The 14,383-nt window shown below is 41.1% G+C and overlaps 1 protein-coding gene across 2 annotated transcripts in view; it reads right to left on the reverse strand.

Moving 5' to 3' along the window:
• The window catches only part of COL12A1 (collagen type XII alpha 1 chain), a 115,430-nt gene that overhangs the window by 29,820 nt on the left and 71,227 nt on the right, over positions 1-14,383 (reverse strand). For both annotated transcript variants that reach the window (XM_089921747.1, XM_089921746.1), the window contains 9 exons: positions 14,203-14,319; positions 13,905-14,051; positions 13,299-13,373; positions 8,748-8,887; positions 6,692-6,815; positions 6,382-6,525; positions 4,466-4,630; positions 2,198-2,236; positions 1,961-2,099 (listed from right to left, as the gene is read on the reverse strand). In XM_089921747.1, coding sequence (XP_089777873.1) covers positions 1,961-2,099; positions 2,198-2,236; positions 4,466-4,630; positions 6,382-6,525; positions 6,692-6,815; positions 8,748-8,887; positions 13,299-13,373; positions 13,905-14,051; positions 14,203-14,319 — 1,090 coding nt within the window. The remainder of the gene's footprint in view (positions 1-1,960; positions 2,100-2,197; positions 2,237-4,465; positions 4,631-6,381; positions 6,526-6,691; positions 6,816-8,747; positions 8,888-13,298; positions 13,374-13,904; positions 14,052-14,202; positions 14,320-14,383) is intronic.

Genomic DNA, 14,383 nt, shown 5'->3' on the forward strand with positions numbered 1-14,383 from the left:
TGCTACTTTCTGCTGTACAGCAAAGTGAATCAGTTATACATACACATATCCACTCTTTTTTAGATTCCTTTCCCATATGTATAGCACAGGGAACTCTACTCAATACTCTGTAATGCCCTACTTCTTAAAGCACATGTTCTGGGCAAGCTGACACGATGCCTTTTGTACGTCCATAAACTGACCATCTTCATAACATTCCACATTAAAACTAATTTCTCCATATTAATTCATTTCTCACCTAGCCCATTCTTCTCCTGTTTTAGTTAATGAGTGATTAGGAAAAAAAAAATTGTTTAATTGCATTTATGCCTCTTTCAGCCACAAGTTCTGAATCTTAAGAGGACAGTGGTCTGTCATAAGTTAAAATGTAGGAATCGCATCTTGAGGTGACAGAGTTACGTGCTGGGTACTTAGGTTCATTGGTAAACCTAAAACTGCGAACCCGTGTGGTTAACCATAAAAGAGTTAGGAACTCACAGTGTGGCCACACCACAACAGTGAAATCTGTGCTTCCTGAAAAGAAATGAGCTTTGGTTTCACTCTGAATTTTCCATCAGCTTTCTCAGAGCATTTCAAATTTCAGGCATCATTGTCTGACCCTGTCCTAAGTTTCGGAAAACTTTATTTCTTCTTGTTCTTTTCCCTCCATAAGATGCCAAACACATATTTTTTGACATTCAAGTGTTTTCATTCTAATAAATAAAAAGCCCATATTTTGGTTATTGGACCCAGGTACAAACTTTCATCAAGTAAAATAACCAACATCTAGAGCTACCCAACAGATTGCCAGAGCACCAGCCAATAAAAACTAACTGTTGGGCTTCCCTGGTGGCGCAGTGGGTGAGAGTCCGCCTGCCGATGCAGGGGACGCGGGTTCGTGCCCCGGTCCGGGAAGATCCCACATGTCGCGGAGCGGCTGGGCCCGTGAGCCATGGCCGCTGAGCCTGCGCGTCCGGAGCCTGTGCTCCGCAACGGAAGAGGCCACAACAGTGAGAGGCCCGCGTACCGCAAAAAAAAAAACAAACCATCTAACCAGCATTCAGATTAAGAAATAGGACATAACCTGTTGTAGTAGCCTAGTAGCTCCCTATGTACCCTTGTCCAGTTTCCTCCATTCCCTGCAAAGGGTAACTATACTATCCTAACTTCTAACACCATAGGTTAGTTTGCCTGATTTTGAATTCTATATAGTAGGAACCATGGAATATACTATTTTGTGCTTAGCTTCTTTTGCTCAGCCTTTTAAAAAAGAGATCTGTCAAGGGCTTCCCTGGTGGCGCAGTGGTTGAGAGTCCGCCTGCCGATGCAGGGGACATGGGTTCGTGCCCTGGTCCGGGAAGATCCTACATGCCGCGGAGCAGCTGGGTCCGTGAGCCATGGCCGCTGAGCCTGCGCGTCCAGAGCCTGTGCTCCGCAACAGAAGAGGCCACAACAGTGAGAGGCCCGCGTACCGCAAAAAATATATGAAATAAAATAATTTTTAAAAAACTAACTGCTGCTTGTCAGATCACAGATCATGGACAAGCAAGGCCACTGCAGTCTTTCATTTTGTGGAGTCGGAAACACTGGGGAGAATTCCTCTTCTCATTCTGCGTTGATTCCATGCAGCCCCTCTGCACCAAGGGAGAAACGTTCAAAAGAAGAAGTTGCCTCCCTGTTTAAACGACCTCTCTTAGAAGCGTAACTATAATCCTAGACTTAAATTCAAAAGGATCAGTAATCCATCATACGGCAGACACAGGATGAGATTCTTGGGTCTCAGAGTAGCAAGCTTGAGTCCTAGTCTCCCGTGTGACCCAATGGAACGCAGTTAACCCAACTGTACTTAAGGAAACTAAACCAGGTCATCCATAGGACTCAATTCTAAAATACCAGGGTTCGAAGACATCAGCAAAGATTCCAAGCCTCAAGAAAGCATCTGGCCCGTGGTAAGAAAGGGAACTCCTGTTGTCACACTCACGCTGTAGGCTGATTCACAAAGGCGTTCTTCTGAAGCCTGTAAGATGAGTAGCTGGGAAAAGACCCTGACTCCAAAGAGACTCCTTGCACAAAAGCAAAATTCTTTTCTGTCAGGTTGTATGCTTCAAGCATCTTAAAACCTTTACATCAGAAAAAAAAAATATATTGAAATGAGGTCATTTTAATTATCTTATTGCTTGAAATCCTGAAATAAATTAGCCCGAGTATGAACACTTACCTGGTGAGGTGTAGCCATCCAAATAAATGAGAGGACAATCTGCAAAGTACAGTGTTCTTTAAGTTCGATTCACCAACAGGGTATACAAACATTATACACGCACAGAAAGCACCTGCGTACATACATCAAGTAACAAACCTGTTCATTCATTTATAAAACATATCAATCTAACCTTTTCTGAGTTATTTTGTGTAGACTTTCCACGTGTACATGAAATTATACTACTGACCAGTGTGACCATGTTTTCTGGACATTCTCCAGTCCAGCTGGAATTTTACAATGTTCTTAAGAATGGTAAGATTGGGGCTTCCCTGGTGGGGCAGTGGTTAAGAATCTGCCTGCCAATGCGGGGGACACAGGTTCGAGCCCTGGTCCGGGAGGATCCCACATGCCGCGGAGCAACTGGGCCCATGCGCCACAACTGCTGAGCCTGCGCTCTGCAGCCTGCAAGCCACAGCTACTGAGCTCGCGTGCTACGACTACCGAAGCCCAGGCGCCCTAGAGCCCGTGCTCCGCAACAAGAGAAGCCACCGCAATGAGAAGCCGCGCACCGCAACGAGGAGTGGCCCCGGCTCGCCGCAACTAGAGAAAGCCTGCACACAGTAACAAAGACCCATCGCAGCTAGAAATAAATTAAAAAAAAAAAAAAGAATGGTAAGATTGAATTAGAGGGGGGAAATTTATAGATGTTTTTCAATAGATTAAAGAACTTTTACTGATGAGGATGATTATAATTTTTGTGACTTTCTGTTTGAATAAAAATAAAAATCCACAAGGACTCAGAGGCGAAAAATATACAAATCAATTTTCACTGCAAAGTAAAGGAGCTGTTACAGTGGAGGACTCCTGGACTGAATGTCACTATTATGACATAGTGTGAGTGTGTTTCGTGTTTGGTAATTGCAATCATTGTTGCTTCTGTTGTGGTCATCCATTTACAATGCTTGGTGTCAGTTGATTTATCTCTTGTAAAAATAAAATACAGTGTGTGTGTGAGTTGTGAAAAAAAAAATAGAAATCTAAAAAATAAGGAACTTTTCTCCCAGGAAACTTCAGATTTGTGCAAGGGCAGGAGGAGTTTGTCGCCACCCAGTCTTCTCTGCCAAGCCATGGAGGCTCACACCAGCCACCAAACTTCACAGTGGCAGGTGTGCAGCGGGTCTCACCCTGGGCCCTGGAGCTGGGGCAGCACAGGGCTGCATCCGGGACCTCGTGGAATCGAGGGGGCAGCTGGTGATCCCTGCTCACTTGCACTAGTGTGATTCCATTCTGAGCTTCAGCGTAAGTTTTACGGTAAACCACTGACATTTGTTTACTACTGCCGCCTCTAACCCGAGTTCTGAGATCTCAATATAATGTTTCATAGGGGAAAACATAACACTTAAAAAGCACAGCCCTGCCTGGGATCAGGGGTCTAGACCAGCCACACAACTGTCTCCATAATCTAAGACCCCAAGAATCAGAGTTCATGGATGGAGAAGAGAAACAAACCAACTTCAATAATCAATCTTTTGTCCTTCACTGTATTTTAAGAGTTGAGCTTGAGGTCTCGGTATAATATGAAAAATCTACACCCAAGTAAACAAGTGGGAACCAAGTGAATTTCTACAGTGCACACTCACACAAGTCAGTTTTCTCGTGGCTCTCTTGAAACACGGATGTTGACGGGACAAATACCAATTGATTACTAACAGGGAAAATCCTTCATCCCACGGAATGCTTCTATAAATGCATTTCTAAGTTGAAGATTAATTTTCTCAAATGTCACAGGCATTGGGATGGTGGGAAAAGGATATATTCAAACACTTTATTTCCATACAAGGAACATTACATCTTCAAGCCTAAAAATGGACCTCTGACAAGCACACAGTTAGCATGATCTCAATAGGAACAGTGATTCATCAGGTTCTCAAGTGGTTTCCCAGGATCTATTTATGCACGGACTTGATCTCATATAGGATAGGGAATGGTCTACCCCAGCGGTCCCCAACCTTTTTGGTACCAGGGATCGGTTTCGTGAAAGACAATTTTTCCACGGACGGCGGGTGGTGGCGGTTCAGGTGGTGATGCAAGCAATGGGGAGCGGCTGTAAATACAGATGAAGTTTCGCTCACTCACCCACCGCTCACCTCCTGCTGTGCGGTCCGGTTCCTAACAGGCTGTGGACCAGTACCAGTCCGCGGCCCAGGGGTTGGGGACCCCTGGTCTGCTCAGTAGTTACTTTTTCAAAACAACTGAGACTATGGATCCATGTGGGTCATGACTTACTTGAAGTGGCAGTTTCACAGACAAATGTGATGAGGTTGTCCTCTATCTTCTCAAAAGATTCAAAGTCATCCACAATGAACACGTGCCGCTCGCTAGGTTTGCTGGCTATGTTGGCAAGTTCGTTGTAGTCGACATCAGCCACGCCAACTACAAAGACACTGAACCCTGCAGAGCAGTGTTTATAGAGAGAATTACACATCCTTTTTTCCATCCTTTATGGTTTAAACAATTCAAAACAAAATCTTATCAGAAATGATGCCATATTTTCTCAGCTAATGCAACAAGTTCTTTTAATTGACATAAACTCTCTTTAATGAACATGTACTTTTTCCAGGTCTTCCTATTTTCTGGCTTATAAAATTCAATTAATTGGATTTCCTAAAATAAAGTCTTAACAATTAAAAGGTGAACATTTTAATAGCAGAATGACTTAATGTGGTACTCATTTCCTTCTATACATCCACAGTCCTAATATACCCATTAATTCTGCAGCTGTCTTAGGCAACATTAACATTTCAAGCTCATGTGCCTCAGAAACCAACAATGGGCTCATTTTAAACTCTGAATTCCTGAAACTGATTTACTCAATAAACTCAGGCTCAAAGTCAGCACTTTGACCACTTTCAAAATGGAATCTACAAGTCCCACTGGCAATAAACTTTCACTTATTTAGGCTAATACGAATAAACAAAGTTTTCACTCCAAAAGCTTAATTCAACAGTAGAATTAGTTACATAATTAGATATAAATAAGGTAACTTGAGAAGCAAACATTCATAACCCCAAAGTTAAATCACAGAGGAGCCTAAAATATACAGGAATCTGCTCAAAGTGCATAACGTAACAGCAACAACTTATAAAAAGATCAGTGCATAGAACAATCTGTTGTAAGAAGACACAGTATGACTTAGCACTAGTCATGACTCACTTTTAGCCAAAGACCCATGTATGTGCAGATGACAAATTCCATGTAACGAAGGACTTTACAATTTACACCACAAGAAATCATGCATAGCATAGAATTCTCTCTAAAATATGTCCACCTTGGACGCTGCCTGAAGGATCGGGGGTGTTCATGCAACTATAAAGATTTAGTTTCATCTCTAATCATCCTGAATAACTAATCCAAAGGGCAGTGTAACAAGGAGGCTTTCAGCATGTTTGATTGACAAGATCTACACCAGCAATATCTCCCTGAGGTCTCTCTGCTCCTTTGCAGTGAACCTTCCAGCAATCTGTTTGGGATCTGCATCTGCCAGGACGTGCTAAACCTATGTCTCTCCTTGCATAGGACTGAACCAGCACCAAGACTCATTTATGCTATGGCAGGAAGCCTGCTCGAGGATCATCCCATTACTGCTGTTGTGTAGGCCTCCAGCCACTATGGGGGACTGACCCTGAGGCACGTCTTATACAAAGAATACACCATGTCATTTCTGAGCAATTATCAAACCATTCCGTGATGAAATGTAAACTAACATTAGAAGGGTACGGAATACAGAGTAAAACAGAAACTAAAGTAAAATCAGTAATTTTGGTCTTTTGCAATCATTCCTGGATGTTTGAAACTGTGAAAATAATGAGTGCCATCACTAGGCATCAAACTTATGCTTGTGCGATGTGGAAAACAAACTTACGGTTACCAGGGGGTAAGGAGGTGGGGGACAAACTGGGAGATTGGGATTGACACATACACATTACTATATATAAAACAGATAACTAATAAGAACCTGCTGTATAGCACAGGGAACTCTACTCAATACTCAGTAATGGCCTATATGGGAAAAGAATCTGAAAAAGAGTGGATATATGTATATGTATAACTGAATCACTTTGCTGTACACCTGAAACTAACGCAACATTGCAAATCAACTAGACTCTAATAAAATTTTTTTTTAAATGTATGCTTGTGCTTACCTGACTGTTGGATGACCAAAGCCGCCTTCTTGACCTCGTCCTGTGACCGACCGTCTGTGACCACGACCAGCACCTTGGGGACATTCTTCCTCATACCACTCTCCCAGGTCAAGACCTTCTCCTTGATAAACGTGAGAGCTTTGCCTATAGAATGTGGCATGGAACATTTTAGTGTCATCTCAGTGGAAGCTCTCCAAGTGCCCTTAGCCACGCCCAGCTGAGAAGCAATTGAATGTTAGACTTAACACTCCGCCTATCACTCCAAAGGCTTTGGAGAGTAAAGGTCTATGTACACGCTGATGAACTGTACCTGTTCTTGTGTTTCCTCCTCTGTACCGGATATTCTGGAGGGCCCCCAGGGCCAGGGCCTTGTCGTTGTACGTGTTCAGCTTAAACTCAGACTTGACCTCGTCGCTGTACTGCACAAATGAGACCTGAAAGGAAAGGCGGTTTGGTGGTGAGGGTAAGTCACCTCTTTTAATGTTTCAATTGTCAAGTGATTCTTCTAGCTGCATAATGGGAAAAAGAAGTCTATTAGACCTGACAGAATATGGTATGCTCTTTATAGCTAATATTATAACACTGACTACTGTTGTCTCACTAAATTCTCTGATTTCTGATCTTCAATGAAAGTGTCAGTAATTGATATGAATAATGTACATGCACTGTATTTATTCTCTAGGATGTAAGAAGGGATGGGTAAAGCTGGAGAGTAATGAGATTCCAAGATCAGAAATGAGAACATCCCATCTTGAGCTCAAATATTGGCTAAGCAATTGCTTCTCGGACAACTGACCCTTCTCACTGACCACATCTGTTCTTCATTGTAATATAAAAATGGCACATGAGCACTCATCATTGAACATGAGCAGTGTTCAATGGCACACTGAATTGGAACACTCATCACCAATTCAGTGACAGTGTGATTTAGTGGAAAGAATAAAAGCTTTATAGTCAGGATTCAATGGGCTCAAATCCTAGCACTGCCAGTTAATAGCTTTGTGACATTGGGTTGGTTCCCAACATCTCTGGGCCTTTGTTTTTTATCAGTAAAATGGAGATAATTATACTTACTTCTATGACCAGTTTAAGGAATGAGAATCATGTATACAAAGTAGCTGGCACATAGAAGTTAATAAAATATGGTAGCTTTTTTTCTTATTTTTTATCAGAAATCTTAATTTCTAAAAGGATTTCAAAAAAGGCTTACTTGCTCACACTTTAAATTAAGACTGTAACTAGCCTAACATTTTACTCTTCTTGGGTTGGAATAACATCTACAGAATTATTTGGGGATTTGAAATTTAACATATTCCACAAAGCATTGTTGCATAAAAGAAGACATGATTTGTTTATGAAATTATTTGTGATTTATGTCAAAAATCTCTTATTTTCATAACATCTCTAAGATGTACCTGCCTAAATAAAGAAGAAACTTCACCAAGAGAAATGGGAAGGGAAAGAGGATTCAGAAAAATAATAACACAATACAGTCTCTTGCCTTAAGGGAGTCAATGATTTAGACAGAAGAGAATCACACAAATATTGACAATATAAAGAGATACGTGCCGTAACAGCAACATAGACAAAACCCTTCAGGAGTCTGAAATGCCTAAAACTATCAAGGAAGCCTCTCCAGAAAGGGTGGAATTGAAGTGGGTCTTCGAGGTTGCAGAATCCAGGTAGTAAGTAACAGAGCCACTGGCCCTGAGTCCAGGGGTATGTTGGGAGTGGAGGAGATTCTCAGCTTTACTGGTGGGTCAGAGCTAAGCGAGGAATTATTCTTTGAGGTGTGTCATGGAAGGATTAATTTTTCTAAGTTCCCACTCCAGTAAAAGCAATAAATTTGGAGTGATTCCAAAGCAAGATAATTGGTAGTTATCATTGTAGGAAAACAAATTAATTTCCCTTTGAGTTAACAATGGCCTTTCTTCTTCTGGTTCAGGTAATATCTGCAATGTCATGATAGAGGGGGCAGTAGGGTTCCACACAGCCCCTCCAGTCACTATCCATCACTGAATCTCCTGACTTAACGGGTACAACAATCACAATGCATTTAACTTCCAGAACATAAAATGACCTTTCAGGAAAATGTATCATTGTCAAAAGATTTAAGCAGGAAGTTAGAGCTAGACTCCCCTAAATTCTGCAACAGGAATATCATCTAGCCAAGAGAATACCTAGAGGAATATTTATTTTTCTATTTATTTATCATTTGCACCCAAGTCCTTCCCAAAAGTCTATGTGTAAAGAAAAGAGAAAATAACAAAGTCAAAATGGAGTTTATACTGAAAAGTCTTTCTACTTAAAAGTTTAAAGGAAATAGCAAGACATTACAGATGAATAACCTTTGAAACGACACCCACCTGAATTCCAGCAGGACTGATTTCATCAAAGGCTCCCACAGTATTGAAGATGAATTTTACAACTTTGTTAAAATTATCATCCCCGATACTCCAGGAGGCATCAGTCAAGAATACAATATCTGCCTTGGCCCCTTTGCACACTGGGGGAAAAACACAGAGGAAGCCCCAAATCTCATGAATTCTTTCATTTAAGTGAAGTTACACAACTGAGAAACGTAATCTAACACCCTGCTACTCCTCCAAGTGTGGTTCAGCAGCAACGGCATCGCCTGGGAGCCTGATAGAAATGCAGAGTCCTGGGGCCCACCCCAAACGTCCTGCAACCGAATCAACAGTAGCAAGGTGCCAGATGATTCACGCGCACAGAGAAGTCTGAAAAGCGCTAGTCTAACTGGCCCTCAATTTCTGCTCTGGAATTACTCCATCTGGTCATTCTGCAAACATATGCTCCCTCCTCATGGGATTCTTCAAGGAGCTTCAAACAATAACTAAGGAGGAAATCAAGTGAAAAAACAACCATGCTCAGAACTTAAGAAGAGCCCTCAGTGGGTTTGGAGATTTTTGTATATAATTATCAAAGACTTGGTGTAGATAAGGTGTCTTTTCATTTTAAATTAGGCCACTAGAATCATATGGAGGGAGGGAAGGGGTGGAATAAAATAAAGAAACACCTTTAATTAGAATCTTCAGACTTGAAAGCTAAAAATTCTGAAAATAAAAATTTAACATTTTAGTGATAAAAACTTACCGTGTAGAATGTATAACACCAAGAATAAACCCTAATGTAAATATGGACTTTGGGTGATAAAGATGTGCCAATATAGGTTCACAGGATGTATCAAACGTCCCACTCCGGGTTGGCAGGGGGGATGTCGAGAGTGGAGGGAGGCTGTACATGTGAGGGGGCAGGGCATGTCGGGACTTCTGTGTACTTTCAGCTCAAATTTGCTGTGAACCTAAAACTGCTCTAAAAAATAAAGCCTATTAAGAAAAAAACCTTAATATGTCTTTTTTTTTTTTTTCAAAATTCACAATCTTATATGTTGTGGAATACGAATACACCAGAGAAGTAAGTCATTACCACCAAAAAGGTAACAAACATATCCATCCCCCCCAAAAGTTCACTGGTGTCCTTTTATAATAGTCTCTCCCTGTCAGTCCTCTCCACACCCCTTCCCATCCCCAGAAAATCACTGATCTCCTTTTGACATGATAGATTAATTTGCGTTTTCCAGAATTTTATATAAATGGAATCAGACAGTATTTTTTTTTTCCTCAAGCATCTTGCACCCATTTGGAGATTCATCTATGCTGTTGCGTTTAACAATAGCTTGTTCCTTTCTCTTGCCGAGAAGAATTCCATTTATTCCATTATTGCTTATTATTTCACTTTTTGATGAACATTTGGGTCATTTCCTGTTTTTTTCCAATTACCTGGTTTTTTTTTTCTTACAGATAAAACTGCTATGAATATTCCTGTAGAAGCCTTTGTGGGAACATATGCTTTCATTTCTCTTGGTTTAGCACCTTGTAGTGAAATGACTGAGCGGTACCGTAGGTTTATGTTCAACTTTAAGAGACAGCCAAGCTGCTTCCAGTGTAGTTCTACATTTTACATTCCCACCAGCGGCATATGACGGTTCTAGGTACTCTACGTCTTTGCCAACACGTGGTCATTTTAATTTTAGACATTCTAATAGGTGTAGTGGTGTCTCACTGTGGCTTTGGCTTGCATGTCTCTAATGACTGATACTGAGTACTCACATATCTTCTTCGGTAAAATGTCCTTTCAGATTTTTTCCTCACTTATTAAAATTGGGTTGTTGGTATTTTTATTACTGTGATTTGAGAATTATTTATGTAATATGGATATAAGTATTTTAGCAGATTATGTGATTTGTAAATATTTTCTCCTAATCTGTGACTTGTCTTCTCATTCTCTTAACAATGTTGTTCAAAGAGAAGTTCTTAATTTTGATGAAGTACAATTTATCAATTATTTCTTTGCTCACATTTTTGGTGTGATGTTGAAGAAATCTTGGCCTAATTTCAGGTCACAAAGGTTTATAGATTAATTATTATATGTGGGTTTATGATCCATTTTTTAAAGTGTTTTTTTATCGTGGTAAAAGCCACATAATATAAAACATACTATTTTACCCACATTTAACTATACAGTTCAGTGGCACTAAATACCTTCACATTGCTGTGAAACTCTCACCATCATCCATCTCCCTAATTTTTTACCTTCCTCAACTGAAACTCTGTCCCCACTGAACACTAACTCCCCATTCCCCCTCGCCACCCCCCATTGCCCTCCTGCCCCTGGCATCTACCAATGTACTTTCTGACTCTACGAATTTGACTGTTCTAGGTACTTCATTTAAGTGGAATCAAACAGTATTTGTCTGCACCTACTGTATAGTGGAATGCATTTTTAAGGTGAACTTAATATATGCCCTACAAACAGATTGTACCTTCTTTTTTTTTTTCCCCTGTGCTATACAGTCGGTTCTCAATTAGTTATCTATTGTATACATAGTAGTGTATATATGTTAAATCCCAATCTCCCAATTTATCCCACCCCCTTTCCCCACCTTGATGTCCACACGTTTGTTCTCTACGTCTGTGTCTCAATTTCTGCTTTGTAAATAGGTTCATCTGTACTATTTTTCTAGATTCCACAGAGATGCGTTAATATATGATATTTGTTTTTCTCTTTCTGACTCACTTCACTCTGTATGACAGTCTCTAGGTCCATCCACGCCTCTGCAAATGGCACAATTTCCTTTTTATGGCTAAGTAACATTCCATTTTATATACGTACCACATCTTCTTTATCCATTCATCCGATGATGGACACTTAGGTTTCTTCCATCTCCTGGCTATTGTAAATACAGCTGCAATGAACATTTTGGTACATGTCTCTTTTTGAATTATGGTTTTCTCTGGGTATATGCCCAGGAGTGGCATTGCTGGGTCATATGGTAGTTCTATTTTTAGTTTTTTAAGGAACTTCCATACTGGTCTCCATAGTGGCTGTATCAATTTACATTCCCACCGACAGTGCAAGAGGGATCCCTTTTCTCCACACCCTCTCCAGCATTTACTGTTTGTAGATTTTTGGATGATGGCCATTCTGACCAGTGTGAAGTGATACCTCATTGTAGTTTTGTTTTGCATTTCTCTAATAATTAGTGATGTTGAGCATCTTTTCATGTGGCTCTTGGCCATCTGCATGTCTTCTTTGGAGAAATGTCTATTTAGGTCTTCTGCCCATTTTTGGATTGGGTTGTTTGTCTTTTTGTTATTGAGCTGCATGAGCTGCTTGTATATTTTGGAGATTAATCCTTTGTCAGTTGCTTCGTTTGCAAATATTTTCTCCCATTCTGAGGGTTGTCTTTTCGTCTTGCTTAACATGTCTTTAAGCCAAAAATATTTACTGAATTCCTTTCAACAGTCTAAAGAAACACACTACTATTTTATCCTATAATAATACACTTTTAATTTTTAATTTTACTTCTTTAATAGGCTTAATAACCATAGCATTCTAGAGCCTTCTAAGAGAAAAGAAAAATACTTTCAATTAAATGTTGGAAACAGAATGTGGGAAAAGAATAAACCAGTAGTTAATTAGCTAAAACTTAATTTGATGAAGCACTGAGCATTGCCCCAAATTACTGAGAGACCAATCTTAATAGCTCAGTCTATGTCTTTTTACCAGTTTACTACAAGGCACAATTATGTCTCCAACCTTGGTGAATGGAAATATTTTAGCTTTGTGTAATCCAGGGCCTTTCTTAGGTCAGAAGCCAGGAATTCCAAAGCCAAAGGCCCAGGGGTTACGCTGCAGATTTAGCCCAAAAGGTCCCCAGTGCCTGTTGATGCCAGCAGCCACAAGAAAGAAATGCCCTCCATGTGACAATGGATTATTTAAGGCATCCCTAGACCTTCATCTGCAAAATCGAGGAAACAGAGTTCCAGCTGAAGAGGCAGAGTGGTTTATCACTGGGTTTGTTTTTTTTTTTTTTAATGTCGGTTCATTGGTTTGTTTATTAATTTATTTTTGGCTGTGTTGGATCTTCGTTTCTGTGCGAGGACTTTCTCTAGTTGTGGCGAGCGGGGGCCACTCTTCATCGCGGTGCGTGGGCCTCTCACTGTCGCGGCCTCTCTTGTTGCGGAGCACAGGCTCTGGATGCGCAGGGTCAGTAGTTGTGGCTCACAGGCTCTAGAGCACAGGCTCAGTAGTTGTGGCTCATGGGCCTAGTTGCTCCACAGCATGTGGGATCTTCCCAGACCAGGGCTCGAACCCGTGTCCCCTGCATCGGCAGGCAGATTCTCAACCACTGCGCCACCAGGGAAGCCCTATGACTGGTTTTATTCACACTAAAATGGGCCTGGAGCAGAAGAGCAAATGACTGGTAATCTTTGCCTTTAATTGAAAAACTCTTTAGCGGGAATAATAGGTCAGAAATGTTCTATATCAACTGCATAAGTAAGAAGGCTATCAATCCCGATCAGCTGAATGCATTGCCTAATGGCTGTACTTACCTTCCCGGGCTGGTGGAATCGTGGGAGGGGGAGGAGGTGTAGGCGGCTCTGTAGGAGCTTCTGTTGGTTTTACAGCTAGAATTAAAAATAATAATTAGAAAAACGCAACATGTGCACATTTCATATCTCAGAAAGTAAATTTTTAGAGCCATTTCAGTCCTCGATAACAAATCAAGTGTCATGGGCACTGACATACTGGGAATCCTATCTTATCCCAAATTGGTACCATTGGTAGTCACTCAACATTGACTACAGCAGCATGAAGCGAAGCCCAGATGCAAAGGGAGAACGTAAGACCTTCAGATACAGTCAGATGAGCAGAGGTCACTAATATGGATCCATGTGCACCTTCTCACTGTCAGCTAGAGCCAGCTCTCCCTCCTTTAGGTCTTTCCTTACAATTACGCCAACTCTGACAGGGCAGCACGGATCTGCAGCAGGTAAAGGTGCTGAACCAGCTGCAGACGCCACCTCAAGGACCTGCCATCATGTCACTATTGCCGCTCGTAAGGAGAAGTGTCACACAGGAGTCACTTATGTCTCCCACACCCAGAGCATCCTACTCTGAAGCCTTACAGAGACTCCCCAGATTACTCAAACACTTACTAGTATGTTCTCTGACAGAGACACCTGGTCCCTCAAGATTTGGTGTCTGCACAAAGACAGTGACGCCATAATCAGTGTCTGGTGACAGGCCGGTGAAACAGTGACTGGTTTCTGATCCACGCACTGTGATTTCCTGTCCTCTTGTTCCTGATTAGGACAGCAGAGGAAAAATGCCAGTGTCGCCAGTAATTATATTTAAAGACATTTTGATACATCATTTTATAAATAGAATGACACCTTTACTGAAGTTTTAAATGTGGCTACTATGTGCTCCAGGTGATTTTTTTTGCACACGTACCATCTGCAGGGCTTAGTTTTAGCCTGTAGGAAGTGGCTGCCCGGTGAGCTGACCATCTAACACAGAATGTATCCCACCCGACCTGGTGAGTTTTCAGATCTGTCACATTCAAATATACTACAAAAGAAGGACAGAAAGAAATAGATTTACTTCATAAATAAAGGCAAAAAAAAGCATACTT

This window comes from Delphinapterus leucas, chromosome 12 (genome assembly GCF_059928025.1).
Source record: "Delphinapterus leucas isolate spDelLeu-1000000601 "Yukka" chromosome 12, BTC_Dleu_Yukka2, whole genome shotgun sequence".
NCBI lineage: Eukaryota > Metazoa > Chordata > Mammalia > Artiodactyla > Monodontidae > Delphinapterus > Delphinapterus leucas.